The sequence below is a fragment of the Rhincodon typus genome, chromosome 7, assembly GCF_021869965.1.
Source record: "Rhincodon typus isolate 14 chromosome 7, sRhiTyp1.1, whole genome shotgun sequence".
Classification (NCBI taxonomy): Eukaryota; Metazoa; Chordata; class Chondrichthyes; order Orectolobiformes; family Rhincodontidae; genus Rhincodon; species Rhincodon typus.
In genome coordinates, this window is record NC_063338.1 from 54,192,839 (window position 1) to 54,213,965 (window position 21,127).

The 21,127-nt window shown below is 39.6% G+C and overlaps 1 protein-coding gene across 10 annotated transcripts in view; it reads right to left on the reverse strand.

The window, feature by feature from the left end:
- Positions 1-21,127, reverse strand: part of baz2ba (bromodomain adjacent to zinc finger domain, 2Ba) — a 312,926-nt gene that overhangs the window by 70,116 nt on the left and 221,683 nt on the right. For 3 of the 10 annotated variants that reach the window (XM_048598962.1, XM_048598970.1, XM_048598967.1), the window contains 6 exons: positions 12,989-13,054; positions 9,493-9,558; positions 9,027-9,071; positions 8,725-8,757; positions 6,844-6,909; positions 2,793-2,933 (listed from right to left, as the gene is read on the reverse strand). In XM_048598962.1, coding sequence (XP_048454919.1) covers positions 2,793-2,933; positions 6,844-6,909; positions 8,725-8,757; positions 9,027-9,071; positions 9,493-9,558; positions 12,989-13,054 — 417 coding nt within the window. The remainder of the gene's footprint in view (positions 1-2,792; positions 2,934-6,843; positions 6,910-8,724; positions 8,758-9,026; positions 9,072-9,492; positions 9,559-12,988; positions 13,055-21,127) is intronic. The other 7 variants (XM_048598968.1, XM_048598960.1, XM_048598969.1 and 4 more) reach the window with 5 other exon arrangements.

Genomic DNA, 21,127 nt, shown 5'->3' on the forward strand with positions numbered 1-21,127 from the left:
AATATTTAGAGTCATGCAACCATAATAGTGTTTTGAACATTGTTTCTTTTTAAATGAAGATTCATAGCTCCTTGAAAGTGGAGTCACAGGTAGACAGTAGTGAAGGCATTTGGTACGCTTGCCTTTATTGGTCAGTGCACTGAGTTTAGGGGTTGGGATGTCATTTTGAGGCTGTACAGGACATTGGTTCGGCCACTTATGGAATACTGCGTTCAGTTCTGGTCTCCCTGCTATAGGAAAGATGTTGTGAAACTTGAAAGGGTTCAGAAATGACTTGCAAGAATGTTGCCTGGGTTGGAGGGTTTCAGCCAGAGAGACAGGCTGAATATGCTGGGGCTATTTTCCATGGAGTGTCGGAAGCTAAGGCGGGATCTTATAGAGGTTTATAAAATCATGAAGGGCATGGATAAGGTGAATAGTCAAGGTCTTTTCCTCGGGCTAGGGGAGTCTAGAACTAGAGGGCATAGGTGAGAGGGGAAAGACTTAAAAAGGGACCTAAGGGACAACATTTCCACGCAGAAGCTAGTGCGTGTATGGAATGAGCTGCCAGATGAGTTGAAGGAGACTGGTACACTAACAATATTTAAAAGGCTTCTGGAAGGGTATATGAATAGGAAGAGTTTAGAGGGAGCTGGGTCAAATGCTGGCAAATAGGACTAGATCAGTTTCGGATATCTTGTTGGCATGGACAAGTTAATGGAAGGGTCTGTTTCTGTGCTGTATATCTCTACAACTCTATGCCTCTAAATATATGAATAGGAAGGGTTTAAAGGGGTATAGGCCAAATGCTGGCAAATGGGACTAGATCGGTTTAGGATATCTGGTCGGCATGGATGAGTTGGGCTGAAGGGTCTGTTTCCATGCTGTATAACTCCGACTCTATTACTGACTCTAAATAGCTGAATTCTTAACCGCTGGGTTAGCTGGCATTTGACTTACTAGCACCACCCAATCCTAGTGCATTTCAAGGAACCCAAATTTTATTGTTCTTTTCTTAAATCCCTGAGAGTGCCTATCCCCTCAGAAAAAGTTTGATCATATAGCCCATCTAGAATTTCTCTTTCACATGGCTATTTATAAAAACTGCCATCACTGAATCATCATTTCAACAATTAGCCTGTTTCCTCACTCTCCAAACAGAAGTGAACTGTTTCCACACCTGCTCATTCAAATGGCACATATCTATGAAGACGTAAATAACCAAGCAATCAGGTGAAATGAGGAAATAAAGGATCTCCCTAAGTGGGCAATTAATGCTTAGAATCACGGTTCTGTCACACATCTCTCCAGCCATCCTCACTTGTGGCCTATGTTCTGCCCAGTGGCTCCGCTGAGCAAATAAAGAGCTGTCAGCCTCTGATTGGCTGGCAGCTGTTGGTGAGTGGGATCTCTGCCCAGGACCCTTGATCCTTGTGAAGGCTTACTGCAACTGAGTTTAAGTGCCTTTGCCATCGAATGCAGCAGGTAAAATCCCTGTCACCTACATTAAATTTCACCCTATCTTTCTCTTCATTTTTATTACTATTTTTTAAATCAAGCATAATTGAATTTAACAACTCAACTTTTTCTATGCTGAAAACTCTCATTCCCATCAACTTCAATGAATAAAGGCTCTTCACTTCTACTCTTAATCAGCCAGCAGTAATCCAAATTTCCTTTGCCATTCCAAATTATTTGAACTAATCGTAAATCAATCTTTTGTGCATCCCTAATTAGCCTGGTATTTCCAGGTAATCTGTCATGCCTCACTCCAATATATTCTTAGATCAAGTACTTCTCGTTGCACTCTTCTAATTACTAATTTACATGAGCCACAATCCCTCAAAAACAGTCTGTTCATGTTTATCACAAGGCAAAGCAACAGACTTCATCGCATCCTTAATGGGATGTCACACTTTTTTTTTTGAACCTACTGAAGATTGATTGGTTCACCACAACTTTTTTTTAAGGGTGATTAGGGAATGGCAATAAATATTGCCATTGACAGTAATGTTTACATCCATGACCATACTAAAAACCATGTCCACCACCTTGAAAGGCAACAGACATATCTCCACTACTGAAGTTACTATCCTGAAGCTTCATAACTTAGCTGTCAAATATTTACTTCCATCAACAACTTTTAACTTTCTACAAAAACAAAACGCATCCAAGAGTGGAATAACACTGATGTCTGAGAAGATATTTCCAAAAACTTTTCTTGCACACTTGAACAAATACAGATAAACATGTCAGCAGACATATTATGCTCAATCACATCTCTGACCTATTTCCTCCATCATTTATTATGTGTCCATTTTTAAACAATGCTATTGTGATTAACACTGCACTGAATATTCTTCTTATGGCATCTACGCTGCAAAAACTCAACGCTATACATTTTCCTCATCTTTTCTCCCCATCCGATTTAGTCACACATTCCTTTGAGAATTAACAGTCTTCTATTGTAATTTGATTCATTTCCAAGATTTCAAAACTCTTCTGCTTTTCCTCTCGCTACAATCTTTAACTTTTACAACACTTAATCAATAATTCTTGGATTTATATTATACTTTGTATCACTCTTTTCAAGAATGCTCATGTTTCAAACTATTGCATTTCATGGCCTACTATGATTATCTGGTCAGAACTCTAAAAACTCATTTGCAGCAACATGCTCATTTCAAACAAAATATGCATACATACAAACACAGCACTGAGTTCAGTGGAAGAACTGACAGAAGGATTCATCCTCTGAACAATGAACAATTTGAGGAATTGAAAAAGTTGCTTAATTCTTATGAAAGGTTTACCTTATGGTCCGATAAACACATATCTTCGTTAGGTTTCTTTAGCTCCTTTGCCATTTGCAACTCCAACTTTTTCTGTTCTAATTTCCGTTCTTTATTTAAGCGTTTCTCAACCTTCTTCTCCTGCTTCAGTCGCTCCTTTTCCTTTGAGTAATAATAGACAGTAATAATAACAGCAGGCCAAGGAGTGGCAGATGAAGTTTAATTTAGAGAAATGTGAGGTGCTCCATTTTGAAAAGGCAAATCAGGGGAGAACTTATGGTAAGGTCCTGGGGAGTGTTGCTGAACAAAGAGAACTTGGAGTGCAGGTTCATAGTTTCTTGAAAGTGGAGTTGCAGGCAGATAGGATAGTGAAGGCGGCGTTTGGTATGCTTGCCTTTATTGGTTAGTACTTTGGGTATAAAGAGTTGGGAGGTCATGTTGCAGCTGTACAGGACATTGGTTCAGCCACTTTTGGAGTATTGTGTGCAATTCTGATCTCCCTCCTATAGGAAGGATGCTGTGAAATGAGAAAGGGTTCAGAAAAGATTTACAAGAATGTTGCCAGGGTTGAAGGGCTTGAGCAATAGGAATAGCTGAATAGGCTGGGGTTATTTTCCCTAGAGGGTCTGAGGCTGAGGTGGGATCTTATAGAGGTTTACTAAATCATGAGGAGCATGGATAGGGTAAATTGGCAAGGTCTTCCCCCCAAGGTGAGGGAGTCCAAAACTAGACGGCATAGGTTTAAGATGAGAGGGGAAAGATATAAAAGGGACTTAAGGGGCAACTTTTTTCATGCAGAGGGTGGTGCATGTATGGAATGAGCTGCCAGAGGAAGTGGGTGGAGGCTGGTACCATTACAACATTTGAAAGTCATCTGGATGGGTATATGAATAGGAAGGGTTGAGAGAGATATGGGCCTACTGCTGGCTAATGGGACTAGATTTATATAGGATGTCTGGTTGGCATGGACGATTGGACCGAAGGGTCTATTTCCATGCTGTGTACCTCTGTGACTCTAGATATTAACAGATCTCTATGACATTGCTAATGGATCTTGAACAGATTATGATAACTTGCAGCAAGACAAAATCCCCTGGCAGCCCTGTCCTCACAAATGTACACTGGCTCTAAGCAAGCAATGTTTTGATATGTCCATCCTTGTTTTCAAATCTCTCCCTAGCCTTGCCCCTCCCCATCTCTGTAACCTACTCCAGCTCCAGAACCACGCGAGCTATCTGTACTAGCCTAATTCTGAATTCTTGACCTTCCTCAAATTTACCTGCCGGACCATTTATGTTGCCTAGGCCACAGGTTCCTGATACCAGCCTATAGCTCTCTGCCTCTCAACCTTGCTCTCCTTGTTTAAGAAAAGCCTTAAAACCTTTCGATCATCTGACCTAATGTTTGCTTACATTGGTCAGTGTTAAAAATTTGCTTTATAATGCCCCTGTGATGGACCTGGAGTCATTTCATTATGTTGAAGACACTATGAATGTAAGCTGCTGTTTTTGATGTTTTGCTGCCAATCTGATCCATGTTCTGAGTAACCAAATAAGTGTAATCTCAGCAATGTAAAATGCTCAGATCAGACAGAGAGCAGTTCATTTTTCATTTAGTCATGACATGAGCATTGCTGGTTAGGATAAAATTTAGTGCCCGTCTCTAATTGCCCACAGGAAGGTGATGAACTGCCTCTTAAACAGCTGCAGTCCACATGGCTTATGTACTACCAAAGCCCTGTTAGAGAGAGAATTTCAGAGTTTGACAATAAAGGAATGATTAAAATATTTCCAATTCATGGAAATGACTTGGAGAGGAAATGGCAATTGGTTTCCTTGGGTCTGGTGCTCCTGTCAAGGTGATTGTGGTTAGAAGGTGCCTTAGTAAATTTCTGCAATCCATCTTGTCAATGGTACATGCTGTTGCCACTCTACACCCGCAACCCCTAACTCAGACAGTCTGTGGGGTCTCCACTTCTTGCTTGAACTAAGACTGAAGCAGTCCCCATACACTATCATCACTCTCCTCCAGGTGGCTGAACATTATTTTACATGGAATAATTTCTCTTAACTCCATATACTTCCTCCAAATAGAAGCTGATGTTATTGGTACCTTATGGAACCTACCTGTTTCTGGAATATGTAGAACATTCTTCGTTGCAGTCCTAACTTAGGGCCCCCAATGCCCACTTCTGTTTCAGATACATCGATGGCTGTATCCATGCCATTTCCTTTTCTCACCCTCAACTGGAAAATTTCATGAATTTTGCTTCCAATTTTCATCTATTCTGATGTTTGCATAGACCATTTTTCCTTTCCTTAATTTCAGTTTCCATTTTGAGACATAAGCTATGAACCAATATTGACTAATTTTATACTCCCACAGACACCTCGACTGTACTTCTTCAGACTCCACTTCCTGTAAAAACTCTAGTCTGTTCTCTGTTTTAATCACATCTATTCAGTCAGTGCCACTTTCCACACCAGCACTCTAGAAATGTCTCACCATTTCCTCAACTGAAGATTTTACAATCAGTATTCTGTGTTCTGTATTTCTGCTCTCTTCTTCCTGTCCCCTCCCCTTAAAAAGTCATTGGACTCCTCCTGTCCTCAACTTCAACCCCACCAGCCTCCCCATTCACCATATCCCCCTCTGCTATTTTCACCACTATGATTCTACCAGTCTTTCTTTCCCGTGTGAGAATTTCAAAGGTATCTTCCCCTCCATAACACCCTGATCCACTCCTCCATTACTCTCAGTATCCTCTTTCTGTCCTCACACAAGCATAGTAGATGCAACTTACCCATTTACCTGTTCCATTCTGACGAAGTCATACTGGACGCGAAATGTTAACTGTGTCCCTCTCCACAGATGCTGCTTGACCTACTATGTATCTGCAGCATTGTGTGTTTGTTTCACCCATTTAATTTTTCCCTTCCTATTTTCCAAGGGCCAAATACTTTCCAGGTCAAAGAGCAATGTACTTGTACTTTTTTCAATTAGTATACTGTGTTCACTACTCATAATGCTGTCTGTTCCACAGAACAGAAAACCAAGCACATACTGAGTGACTGCTATGCAGAACACTTCTGTTCAGTGTGCAAGCACAACCCAGAGATTTCAATCGTCTGCAACTCTAATTCTATGCTTTCTTCCCACTCTGACTCTGGTCTTTAACACTGTTCCACTGAAGCTCAATTATAGATATTTTTAATCATTCAATTCAAACATGTTATGACACACCTCTGGAGCAGGTAAAAGAATAGCACCTCATTGTTCAATTAAGTACTTCACAGCCTTCTGCTCAGCAACAGGTTCAACAATTTTTGTCCCATTCTTCATCTGCTTTGTTCTCCCTTTTGGACGGCAGGTGCATTTATTCAAATTTGCCCCATTACACCTTCCTAGGTTCACATTTTGTTCTTTTAGATGTTCCATTCTCACTGTCCAGAAGGCAAGATTTGGAAGGAAAAAACAGTAAAACTTGGAAATGACTGGTAGTGGTTCAAAGGGTGTCTTTTATAACTTAAAAGTAGAACTCCAATACAGTTCTACTTATGGTGCCAATTAGGGGCAATGCTTTTGGTCTCTAGCATTTTGCCAGCCCCGATTTCCCATGCCCCACTATGCATGGAGGCCACGGAATTAGTGGAAGTGGCCTCCCAGCAGCAATCCACAGCCATTTGAGTCAAAGACTCCTTTGCACAAAAAGGGGTCTTGCATGATGGGATGACTTGCAGCCTTACTTCCTTTGCTGTTCCATTTTTTCACGCAAACTGATTCCACATTATGATCTGTCGCAAACATATCACTTCTCACTACCCTACTATTACATTCCTTTATTAACGAAGCTACCCCATCTTCATTTCTTTTTAACCTATTCTTCCGGAATGTTACAATCTATGAAGTTCCCTGTCTTCATCATCCTACAACCACATCTCCCTAACAGCTATCATATTATATTAATTTATTTCTATTTGTGCTGTCCATTCATTTATCTTGTTATAAATGCTGCATGTATTCAGAGAAAGAGCCTTAAGCTTTGATTTCTTCAACATTCTGTTTTACTTACTTCAGCTTTTTTCCGAGCTTCTACTGCTTTCATGAGCATCATGTGTTGCCTTCTCCTCTCTTTTTCCTGACAGTGCACAAGACAAATTTCAGGTTTAAGTAGCTAAGCTGTACATTAAAAACAAATGTTCAAGTTGTAAAAATTTAGTTTTACTACATTTAGCATAAGTTAGACAATAGTGAACAGTTTACAATAAAAACGGACAATGGCCAAGTTTGTGTACATTTTAGTTGAGGATTAGAAAGTAACATGGACAATCAAAAGCAAAACAGAAAAAGCAACAGATGTAAAGACAGTGTAAAACGAAAGCGTATGCTTTAAGTTATGTACGTAGTTCTTGGAAAAGCAGAGCAAACCAGTGCGATGCTTCTCCATAGCTGTCAGGTATAAAGCGCAATGGTCGGCTTCAACAGGCTAATTACCTTACATCTGCTTCAGACGCAAAACATTTAGTAAAAAGCCAATTGGAATAAATATGTTGCAATTAGCCAATTTCATTACATTTATTACCTGCATATCTAAGTTTTGAATGGGAGATTAGAACTAGCATTCCAGAACATCAACTAGAGGAAAAATATTGAGCAATCCCACACCAATTGTAACTAAGAGGAATTTTCTATTTTAGCATATATGCTCATATTCCAGCAAACAAAATTATTCCTTTCAATACTTTCAAATCAGTACCAGACATCTTAAGTTTAGAAAATAAACTTTTTTGTGGTGAATCACCATACAACTCTTGCTTCTTCTCTCACTCTCTGCTCTTTACTCTGAGTCCTTTAATTTCACAATCTTCATAATATACTAATAATCTTAGATGCTTCATTACAAATTTATGTCTGCCTACATTTATAATGGAAACTGCCTCTTGTAAAGTTATCATGTATAACCTGTTTTCCAAATCCCTATTCCTGTACTGCAGACAAATTCCCAAGAGCTAACCAACTCTATTTTTCAGTTTCCTCTCAATTTGCTAAGCATTCTGTTATTTAACAAAAAGTTCAGTATATTACATAACAAAAAAACCCTACAACAGCATGCTTTAATTATGCCACTAACCTTAACCCCATGACTTAAATGCTATACTTAGTCTCGATACCCCTTGCACAATGCCATGGGTGATCAACTAACAAAACAACTGAACCAGTACCAGTGAATGAAGGAGCTACGGAATTTTCCATGAACCAGAAATGGTGGGATTCAAAGGTGCCTGCATAGAATCTGATGTTTGTTAGCATTCTTGTTATATGCTTTAGATTTTCTGGTTAAAGGAAGCTAAGATGTGCTGAATAAAATCACTGATACAGTATCATTAAGTCCATTCCAGAAATTATATGAATAGAAATAGTGCATTGTGTGTAATTTTTATCATTTACAATCACAAATGAATGTCAGCTGCTTAGATGTCTCTAATCAGCTGTTTTCATCTATTTACTATCAACTAGATGGAACTCAAAGCAACTATGCTTAGCTTTGCAAAATTTGGTTTGCTGGAATGGCATTGGACTGGGATCTAAAGAATAAAGTTCATAGAATGTGGGGTAAGGAAATGAATTGTGGTAAAAATCAAACAGTTAATGGCAGTCTAACCATTTCTGAAGGAATATGTCCAATTTTAGGGCTTATATATTTACCCCGTTGTTGTCTCCTGCAAAGAAGTAAAATTATCTTTTAAGGAGACTGTTGAATATGGAAGCTATAGTTGTTGATTCAAAAAGTTTGGTCTTTTGAAGTTATAGCAGATGTATGCAATGCACTGTGCTGTAAAAGCCATGCAGAAGTATGTAGTATGACAGCAGCCAGTGCTACACTTTATGCATTACTATGACAACCATATCACAACCAAATCACGATGCGGTGTTAGATGTACAAAAAACATACCCATACCATATCTAGTCTATGCCTCTCCAACTCCTGGTAGAAAGAGTTGGCACATCATTATGAAACAGTAATCACAAAATGATAAAACCAATTCATTTTATTAGAAAAATCACTTTCCCAATACCAAAGCAAGCCAACTTAACTTGAGAAAAAAAATGCATATTTACAATGAGGAAAGATAAATCTTCGTAGTTTGAACAAATGTTTAAATCAATATATTCCCCATAGCTAAAAGAAACCAGACAGTAGAGCTAAGTAATATTCACTAAATCATGTACTCTATACATGTATAATTTACCAACCTGATGTTTAAGAAGAACAGCTTGTTGCCTTCTTAATTCCTTCTCCTTAAAAAGGAACAGAATATATAAATTCTTGAATATGTCATTTCTATACAATAAATGAACAGTGAAACAAGAGACTAATTGCAAGAGCATTACAATTCTATAATAAACCAATCATTGATCCCTGATAGCATGAAGTGCAAAATACTGATATTAATAAGATAAAAAGTAAATCCAGTTCAAGTTACCAGAGAGAGAAACAACCAAACATGAAACTTTCCATTATATTTATACAATTTAACGCCACACCATTAACAAAGTCCTGTGATACAACTGTCTAAATTACTTTTTTTTTTAAGTTCAAGTCCCTATACAATTAACTGAATATCACCACCTATCTGCATATTTTTAGTGCTTAATTACATAATCTCCCTACACAATGGCCCATTGAAGTTCAGACATCTAGAGATCCATCTAAACTAACCTTCATCCGTTTCTCGGCTTCCAATAACTTTGCATTTGCTGCTTCTTCCTTCTTTTTCCTCTTAGCCTGTGCATGCAAAACAGGTCTGGAGGTCATGCAAAAAGCACTACTGGAACTTGAAACAATCTCAAGCTGTTAAGAGTTACATACTATACATCACAACAAAGTGCCAACGAGCTAGCGTTTCAACAGAACTTCAGCCAGGATAATGTAAATGACACATTTCCAACAACTTAACACCGGATATAAAATATCTATAAAACATCCATAGTCTCAATATGAATCTTTGCAAATACTTTAAATACCTGGAGAGACAAAGAAAAGATTTCAAGGGCTATTCAAGAACTGCCTATACTAGGGCCAAATGTTTGCAAGAGCATTCTAACTGAAGTACGTGATTATTAAAATTGTACAAGACTAACACCCACTGACAACAGAGGAAATGCACTGCAAAATTGTCAACTTAATTTAAATCCACAACATAAACATGTCGTAAGAAAGCACTTTTAGCAAAATATGTATAGTAATTAAGCAATTATTGTTTTAAAGCAACAAAAAAAAATTGAAAAAAAAACTTGAAAGAAGAGTCATATTGGATTTTGTTTCTCTCTCCACAGATGTTTTCAGATCTTCCTGATTTTATTTTATATTGAATACTTCTACGTGCACACATTAGGTGCTCAACCTTTTCAGATACTCATTTCATTCATTAATAATAATTTCATTACAACATGAAAAACGCCACAGACCCAAGAAAATCTTCTACTTACAAGATTCTAAACTAAAAGTGCACAAGTACAGAGTTTTTCAGGTACTGACAGAGTCAGTGATTTTGGAAAGGAGATTCTGAATGGAGAACAAACAAAAATTGTGTGTGCAGTGCTGATTCTTGAACTCTGGAATTGTAAAAGCTATCATTTTAAAATATTTTCTCCTGAAGCAAATGAAATTTCAGAATGCTTCCGTGTAGAGGGATCTGGATGTTCTCAATCATAAATTTCAGAAAACCAGCATCCAGGTACAGCAGGTAATAAGGAAGGTAAAAAGAAATTGACATTTGTTTCTAAAGAAACAGACTATAAAAGAAAGGGAAATGTTGCTACAACTGTACAAGGCACAGTGAGATCACACATTGAGTACTGCATACAATTTTAGTCTCCTCACTTGAGGAAGGATGTAACTTCATTGAAGGCAGTTCAGAGAAAGTTCACTAGATTGATTCCAGAGATGAGGGGTTTGTCTAACGAAGAGAGATGAAGCAGTTCAGGCCAATACTCTCCAGAGTTTAGAAGAAAGACAGGAGACCTAATTCAGGTATACAGCATGCTAACAGGGATTAACAAAGTAGACAGAGATGATGTTTCCTCATGTGAGGCAATCTAGAACAAGAGGTTATAGATTTTGGGTGGCAGATTTAAAACAGAGATGAGGAGAAATTACTTCTCTCGAAGTGTCATGAATCTGTAGAATTCACTACCCCAGAGTGTGATGGATGCTGGGACATCCAGTCAGTGTAAGGAGAAGATAGTCAGATTTTTTAATGGGTTTGAAAGGCTATGTAGAGATAAGGCAGGAAAGTGGAGCTGAGGCTGAGATGGGATTAACCATGATCATACAAAATGATTGAGCAGGCTCGAGGAACTAAGCAAACCATTTTGTTTATTTTTGCAGGTAGAATGCCTATAATTGTTAAATAATATAAATGCACAATTTTAACATTTAATAAACACTGAAAAAATTGCCCCACTGAATGGATACTTTGCTTTAAATATTTTAGACTTCTCAGAATTCAAAGGTAGCAGAAAAATGAGAGAATATTGGATCTGAGCATTCTGACCAGCATACCATACTATGCCTTCACTGTCCCTGGATCAAAATTCAGTCACTCTATCTCTAACAGCACTGTAGGTGTCTCTGCATTACACACACTGCAACAGTTCAAGAAGGGAACTCAGAACACCCTCTCATGAGCAATTAGGGATGGACAATAAATGCTGGTCTTGCCAGTGATGCCCGCATCTCTTGGTTGAAAAAAAAATCTACCCTCGTGTAAACTTGAGGCCATCCAAAACTGTACAACTTATGACCCTTATTCTTAAGATCTATTCACCTGCTACTCCTCTGCTTTCTATCAATTGGTTACCTGGCAAGTAAAGGCTCATTTTTAAAATGTGCATCCTTGTTTTCAAGTCTGTTCTTGGCTTCCATCTCCTTTAACCCAGCCTTGCAACCCTTCAAGCTCTACTGGTGGTAAACAGCTTCTTAGGCCCTATGCTCCAGACATCTTCCCCAAATCTCTAACTTTCTGCCCCTATTTCCTGTTCATTCTCAATATCTACCTTTCTGACCAAGATTTTGGGCGTCTACCTTGTGATTCATTGCCAAATTTCTACTCGATGATGTTCGTGTAACTTTTATCTTGCGGTATTTTCTTGTGATAAGATGGCATTTAAATACAAGCAAATGTGAATTCATTCAAACTGGATACCAATAAATTCCAGCTCTAAGTGTCAAATTTTGCATTACAGGGTGACAGTGTAGGAGTTTTCAGCTTGTGCAGGTGAAACAACAGTACTCAGTGTACACCTCAACAATCCATCACAAAACAAACGGGCACCCAGAAAGAAAGATACAGGTGTTTGTAAAGTGTTTCCTTCCAGGATTCTGGATTACTATCAATAAATCTTCTGAGTTATCGAGTTTGTAATGTTTGAGACATCTGTATGCTCAGCTGAGACATTGCAACTAGAGTTAGTCAACGAGCCAGATCCAGAGAGTAACTATAAACATAATGTGTTAGTCTTTGGAGGCTAAACTGCTCGAAACACTTTGCTAATGGCAAGAATTGCAAAACCTATCATTTCAAAGTAAAGGAGAAAAAAACATATTGTTGACTAAAGTAAAGAACTCAAAAGATATAGATAAATTGGTTCAGGAGAAAATCGAATACTTACATTTCAAGCAGGTACTGAAAAGCCAGAGCACAAGGTAGAATCATAGAATCACAGATTGGCTATAGCCCAGAGAAGGCCGATTTGCTTATCATGTCTGTGTCTGGTCTCAGTAAGTGTAATTTACCTGGTGTCACATTGCTGACACACATGGCCCAGCACAGAAATATTTCAATTTAACTGTGAATAAAATGTTTTGGAAGATCTTCGTTACTGCAAGCATTTTAATCATTAGCCATACTCCATAAAAGGTCATAAGTATTACTCGTTAATAGAGAGCAACACTTGGTTATATGTAACTTGAGTCAACCACTCTACAAACATGGGGAAAGACTAGGGGGCAGGCTTCCAGTAACCACCACTTGGCAGGATTCAATGTTTAACTAAAATTAAGGGAACCAAGCAATGTGACTTGCGCATTTTTGATTCTGGAATAGCCCTTTAACATACATTGCAAAACATCAAATCAAAGCTTTACAATCTACACATCACATCAAATTATTAATGTGAAATATTTACATGCACAAAAAAAAGGGTGATTCTACCTCTAGAATTTGCTGAGCTCTCAGTTCCTTTTCCATTCTTATTTGCTGAATTCTTTTGATTTTTTCCTGTGAATAAATATACATGGTATCAACACTTAAAAAGTGAACAATTCCTAACATTTAATAAGCTAGTAGGCAGTCTTAATCTGTTTTTCAATATACTAAATTATGTTCGAATGTAAATACAAATATAAAAAAACTTATATTATTTCTTTAGATACCTGGTACCTTTGTAGCACTATGATTTTATTTTTTTTGATGATCTTGAATCATTGCAGCCCATAAAGTCTTTACTGTGAGTTGAACCCTCAGCATCATTATTCAGATCTGATTAAGCTAGTTAATTTTATGTGCAGACCTTTCATCTCTGCATATTATGTAGGAACTAAATTCTATTGTTGCACCCCCATTGCATTAAAGTGAAGGAAACAATGCCAAGATGACTTGTTTTCTGATGATTTCATCAGAATTTAGACCACAAGATGTAGGAGCAGAATTAGGCCATTCAGCCCATCAAGTCTATTCCATCATTCAACTATGGCTGATCTGTGTCTCAACACCATTCTGCTGCCTTCCCCTCATAACCTTGATCCCCTCACCAATCAAGAAACTACCTCTGTCTTAAATAAAGTCAAAGATTTGGCCTTCACAGCCCTCTGCGGCAATGAGTTCCACCCTCAAACTGAATGAATTCCTCCTCATCTCAGATCGAAAGAGTCCTTCCTTCACTGAGGCCGAGCCTATGCCCCCAGGTCCTAGACTCCTACTAGTTGAAACATCTTCTCCACATACAAAATACAGAAAGGCCTGGATAGATTGGAGGTTTCAACGAGATTTCCCTTTATCCTACTAAATTCCATCAAGTACAGACCCAGTCTGTAACCGCTCTTCACATGACAGGCCCTTCATCCCCAGGATCATTCCTGTAAACCTTCTCTGGACGCCCTCGAATGCCAGTACATCTCTCCTTAGATACAGGGCCCAAAACTTCTCACAATATTCCAAATGCAGACTGGTCAGAGTCCTATGTAGCCTGAGCAGTACATCTCTGTTGTTTTCTAGCACTCTAGAAATTAATGCAAACATTGCATTTGCCTTGTTAACCAACTGAATCTGCATTTTAAACTTGAGACATATTTCCAAAGCCTTTTCCTGTTTAGAAAATAGTTGAAACCTCTATTCTTCCTACCAAAATGTATAATAACCTCACACTTTCCTATATTGTTCTTCATCTGCTACTTCTTTGCCCTCTTAGCACGTCCAAGTCCTTTTGCAGTTTCTGCAATTCCTTCTGCAAATTCTTTTTTCTTCATTCATGGGACAAAGGTGACCAATATTTGTTGACCATCCACAATTGGCTTGGAGGAGGTCAAACTGCCTCTTGATTAGCTGCAGTCCTACAGGTATAGGGGGACCCATAATGCTATTAGGAAGATGTTCCAGGATTTTGACCCAGTGACAGTAAAGGAACAGCGATATAGTTTCAAGTCAGGATAGTGCGAGGTAAGTCCATAAGGCATAGAAGCAAAAGTAGATCACTCAGCCCATCAAGATTGCTCCTCAATTCAAGGAGATCATGGCTGACCTAATAATCCTCAACTGTACTTTCCCACCTTATCCCCATAAGCTTTGATCCCCTTACTGATTAAAAATCTGTCTAGCTTGGCCTTGAATGCATTTCGCAATCCAACCTTGAAAGCTCTCTGTTGTAAAGAATACGACAGACTCATCACTCTTATGAAACAAAAAAATTCCTCATCTCTTTTATAAATAGGCAAGCCCTTACTCTGAGATCATGCCCTTTTATTCAAGACACTCTCCTAGAAGGGTAAACAACCTCTCTGCACCTTCCCTGTTAAGCCCCTTAAGAATCTTAGATGTTTCAATAAAGTTACCTCTCAATCCTCTAAACCCCAAAGAGTACAGAACAACCTTTTGCAACCTCTCTTCAGAAGAGAAACCCTTCCTACTCAGAATCAACATACAGAAACTTCTCTGGACTGCCTCCAATGCCAGTGTATTTCACAGTATTCCAAGCCAGCTGACTAGTGCCTTGGACAGTTTCAGCAAGACCTCCCAATTTCATACTCCATTCCCCTTGAAATAAAGGCCCCAATAGTCCATTTGCCTTCCCAACGACCTGATAGCATTTTATGATTGATGTACCAGGACCCCAATATCCCTCTGTGTTGCAGCTTTCTGAACTCTTTCCCCATTTAAGTGATAGGCAGCTCTTCTATTCTTCCCACCAAAGTGCAAAACCTCACATTTTCCCACATTGTATTCATAGAGTCATACAACAAAGTAACAGATGTTTCATCCCAACTTGTTCCAACCAGATATCCCAATCTAACCTAGCTCCACGTGCCAGCATTTGGCCCATATCCTTCAAAAACCGTCCTATTCACGTACCCATCCAGGTGCCTTTTAAATGCTATAATTGTACTGGACTCCACCACTTCCTCTGGCTGCTCATGCCATACATGCACCACCTCTGTGCAGAAAAAGTTACCGCTCAGGTCCCTTCTAAATCTCTCCCCTCTTACCTTAAACCTATGCCCTCTAGTTATGGACTCCCCTACCCTAGGAAAAAGACCTGGGCTATTCACCTTACCCATGCCCCTCATCATTTTTTAAACTTCTATTAGGTCACCCCTCAGCCTACAACATCTCAGGCGAAAATGCCCCAACCTGTTCAGCCTCTCCCGATAACTCAAACCCTCACCTCCTTGTAGATCTTTTCACCTTTTAAAGTTTAACAACATCCTTCTATAGAACCGCGATTAGAAGTGTACACAGTATTCTAAAAGTGGCCTCACCAATGTCCTGTATAGCTGTAATATGATGTCCCTACTCCTATACTCAATATTCTGACCAATGCAGGCAAGCGTGCCAAATGCCTTCTTCACCACCCTGGGTACCTGCAGCTCCACTTTCAAGGAAATATGCACCTGCGCCCCATAATCTCTCTTTTTGACAACAGTTCCCAGACCCTACCATTAACTGTATAAGTCCCACCCTTGTTTGCCTTAACAAAATACAACACTTCACATTTATCTAAATTCAATTCCATCTGCCACTCCTCAGTATAATGACCCATTTAATCAAGGTGCTGTTGTACTCTGAGGAATTTTCTTCACTATGCATGACACGACCTATTTTGGTGTCATCTGCAAACTTACGAACCATGCCTCCTATATTCAAAAATAACATAAAGCAGTGGACACAGCACTAATCCTTGTGGCACACCACTGGGCACACCATTGGTCACAGGTTTCCAGCCCGAAAAGCAACTTTCTACCACCACCCTCACTGTCCCTCACTTTCAATCCAATTTTGTATCCAACTGGTGAGCTCTCCCTGGATCCCGTGTGATCTAACCTTGCTAATGAGTCTACCATGTGGAATCCTGTTGAATGCTTTGCTGAAGTCCATATAGACAGTGTCTACTACTCTGCCTTCATCAATCTTCTTTATCAATCTACCACGTTTTGCCCACTCACTCCACCCGTCTAAATCCCTGTCGGCTCTTTTATCCTTATTGCTTGCTCTTCCACCCACTTTGTGTCATCCACAAACTTGACAACTGTACATTCTTTCAACCAAATCATTAACATACATCTGAAGTAAGTGTGGCCCTAGCAAGGACCCCTGTGGCATTCCACTAGTTGCAGATTGCCATCCTGAAATTGCCCCCTTCATCCCAACTATCAGCTTTCTATTAGTTTGCCAATTCTCTATCCAGGTTAATATACTACCCAACACCTCTATGGGTCTGTCTGACGAAGTAGCAGTACTTTCTGTTACCTTGTAGAAATCCACATATAAATATATATCCACTGGTATCCCTTTATCTACCCTACTGTTACCTCCTCAACGAATGCCAATTAGTTTGTCAGACAGTATTACCACTCATGAAGTAATGATGACTCTGCTTGATTGTACATTTCTAAATGCTCTATTATTTCATCCTTCATAACGAACTCTAACATCTGTCATTGGAAAAATGACAGATAAGTTAGTTGGCCTACAGTTTTCCAATCTTTTGGGATTTTTCTAAAATTGGTATACTCAGAAGATTAATACTGTGCCATCCACTACCTCTGTAGCAACTTCCCTTCAAATCCTAAGATGTAACCCATTAGGCTACATGACTAATTAGCCTTAGTGTTTCAATGCATCTGCTATCCCTGACCTTTAAGTTAGTAGAATGCGGGTTTAGAAGTTACTGTTGAAGGAGCCTTGGTGAGTTACAGCAGTATACTTTGTGAATGACATACACAACAGCCACTGTGCTTCAGTGCCGAATGTGGTAAATGGGAGGGCAGTCCAGGCTGCTTTGTTCTGAACGATGTCAAGCTTGAGTGCTGGTGGAATTGTACTCTTCCAGACAAGGAGACAGTATTTCATCATATTCTTGATTTTTGCCGTTTATGTGGTGGATAGGCATTAGAGAGACTGGCAATGAGTTATCACCGCATAATTCCCAGTCTGTATCCTGCTCGTGTAACCACAACTTTTGGTAAACAGTAAGCCCCAGGATATTGACAATAGCAGATTGTGCAGACGTCATGATATTGAACGTCATGGGAAAAGGTTGGATTCTCTCTCCCTGGAGATGGCTGTTGCTTGGTACCCACGTCTCACAAATATTACTTGCCATTTATTAGCCCAAGTCCAGATGCTTTCCAGGTTTTGCTGCACATGGTCAAGGAATGCTTCTGTATTCAAGGAGTTCTGAATGGTGCTGAACACTGTACATCATCAGCAAAAATTCCTGCTTCTGTCCTTGTGATGGAGGGAAGGTAATAGATGAAGCAGCTAAAAATGCCAGGCCTAGGACAGTATCCTAAGGAATTCCTGCAGTGATATACCGAGGCTAAGGTGACTGACCTCCAAAACCACAAATATCTGGCTTATGCTGCATATGATTCCAACCAGTGGAGAGTTTCCCCTGATCTTCCATGACTCCAGGTTTGCTGGGGCTTCTTTATGCCACATTGGTAAAATGCTGCCCTGACGTCATGGCCAGTTACTCTCACCTCTCCTCTGGAATTCAACTCTTTTGAACCAAAGTTGTAGAGGCCAGGGACTGAGTGGCCATGGCAGAACCCTAACTGAGCATCAGTGAGCAGTTTACTCCTTTTTATTCCTAATTTCCACTTGAACTGATTGGCTTCTTGGGGTCAATTTCGAAACAACCACTTTGCTGTGGATCTTGATTTACTTGTAGGCTAGGCCAGCTAAGAATGACAGATTTCCTTCTCTAAAGGACATTAGTGAACCAGATAGGTTTTTACAACAATCGACCTGGTCACTAATAGACCAGCTTTTAATTCCAGATTTTCACTAATTCAAATTTCACCATTGACTATGGTGGGATTTGAACCTATGTCACCAAAGCTCTAACCTGGGTGGCTGGACTACTATCACTACACCATTGCCTCTCCATTGTATGTACACTGCAATTCAATACTTGCAGGTTCAATTATATTAACATTCAGACAGTGCTTCATTATGGATGAGTTAACTTAAAGGGTTTTAATTTCAAAATAAATTTGATAAATATAAATATAAAAACAAACTATACCTAAACACATAGCATGAGATAAAGTAATCAATTATGCAAAATATGTGATTGGCTTGGAGGAAATAAATTTCAACAGAACAAATTTTGTAATATTATTGACAAACATAAGGGTATTAAAATGAATCAAACTTTATTCTTGCGACTTGCATTAGTGCTCAGCAAAAAAAAAGGAACATTAGACACCACTGTTGACATAAAGCAATCACAGATCAGGCTAAGCAAGGATGAGATACAGCGACGAGAAAAAAAACGCACTATTTCTACTATAATATTCCTACGCAAACAAGAAAAAAGTTTTCCATTTTGCATTGATGTGAACTTTGCATTTCCTATGTCAGCCATTCTTACGGAGTGGCACAATGGCACAGTGGTTCGCAGTGCTGCCTCACAGTGCTAAGGGCTGGGGGTCAATTCCACTGTCAGGTGACAGCCTGTATGGAGTTTGCACATTCTCCACCTCTCTGCTGGATGCTCCAGTTTCCTCCCACAGTTGAACGATGTGCAAGTTAGATGGACTGGCTGTGAGAAATTGTCCATAGTGTCCAGGAATGTGCAGGCGAGATGGATTAGCCATGGGGAATGCAGGGTTACAGAGACAGGGTAGAAGGGTGGATCTGGGTGGGATGCTGTTCGGAGGATGGGTGTGGACTCAATGACTGAATGGCCTGCTTGCACACTGTAGGGACTCTATGTTTCTCTGATTCCGACGTAGACTGCCAATGAGTTATAAACTAGGGGCAGGTTAATGCCATGGGTTTGCAACGATTACATAGGAAAGTCAGTTGAAATTGGCCAGACTCGCTTCATTTGGACTTTAACAAATGAACTGAGAAGTCATCAGCACATATTACATTCAAGTTGTCAGTCAGTTGCAAGTGCTTTATGTTTAGCCCAATTCTCCACAGACACTTTTTTTTTTTTAAAAACAGTTACTCGAGGTTATTGTTTGATCACAATATGCAATTTTACGTAGAAAAATCAGTGATGAAGTACGTAATAACCCAAATCATGGGAATCAAGTAGTCACCAAGTCATACCAGGATGAAGTTCGAAGACAAGAAATACCTGATACGAGCTAAATAGAATCTTCTTCTTCTTGCTTTTTAAGGCCCACTTCTAGTAATAGCTAATGTTTGACATACAAGGTCAGAAGTCACTCAACACTAGGTTAGAGTCCAACAGGTTTATTTGAAATTACAAGCATTTGAAGAACTGCTCCTTCATCAGGTGACTTCAGCTGATGAAGGAGCAGCATTCCAAAAGCTTGTGATTTCAAATAAACCTATTGTGCTATAACCTGGTGTTGTGTGACTTCTGACTTTGCCATCCCAATCCAACAGTGCACTTCCACATCATTTTGACATACAGGTGATGGGCACTCAAAATTTTAAACTCCAGTAAATTCAAAATCCATCATCCTTTTTCATTCTACAAAGGACATTTCCATTATCTCAAATGTACATGAACCTTCGGGCTTTGCAATAATTTTAGCTATCCACAAATATTTTCAGAACGTTGAATTCATTTCTTAACCAGAAATATATCCAGCTCTTTTTCAAAGCAGTTTGCTTGTTATTTACTCGTTGACCTGGTGGCAAACAAATCCAGCAAACAATTCAAGGGTTCTCAAATTGCTGTACACTATGGGCCACCCCATTATCCACCCCATTTGTGTTCATTCTCTTCAATAAGCACCAAACTAGATTCACATTTGCCAACAGAATCAGTTGCCACTAAGTATTCACTTGCTCAGAGTGCTCACACACTAACCAATCACGTAGTGTGGCGTTAATTACTGTCAGTAGCAGGACCCTACACAAAAGTAAGAGCCTGACACCCATTGTTCTCATGTTGTCTCAAAAATAACTCTTGGAAAGGAACAGTAAAATTGACTTTTTTTTGAAAACAATATGAAGCAATCAACGGTCCATGACGCAGAGATTGCCATAGCAGGGTTGCAGGGTGTTGTGGCCGATGTTGTCCTGAAGGCTGTGAATGATGGTCTGTTTAAAGTTTGGCAGTTGTTTGAAAGCAAGAAGAGGCGGCAGAGGAACGACCTTGGCAAGATTCTCGTCGTCATCAAAGACACGTTGAAGACTGCGAAGAACACGGCATAGTCTCTACGCTCCGGGGAAAGCGCTGGATGATGAAGGGTGATCACCTATCGCATACATGGCAGATACTCATGTGACTCGACCAGTGTTTCTATCTCATTCGCTACAGGCAAGGACGCACAGTGGCATGGTATATTGGAGAGACCATGCAGATGCTACGACAGTGGGTGAAAGGACACCGCGCAACAATTGCCAGACAGAAATGTTCCCTCCCGATCAGGGAACACTTCAGCGGTCAAGGGCATTCTGCTTCCGATCTTTGGGCCAAAGTTCTCCAAGGCGGCCTTGGAGATACACAGCAACGCAGAATCACAGAGTAGGAACTGATAGCCAAGCTCTGTACCCATAAAGACGGCCTCAATCATGGTCTCGGGTTCATGTCGCACTACGTGTGCCTCCACCACACTGTTCTGTATCTGTAAAATGTTCCTTACT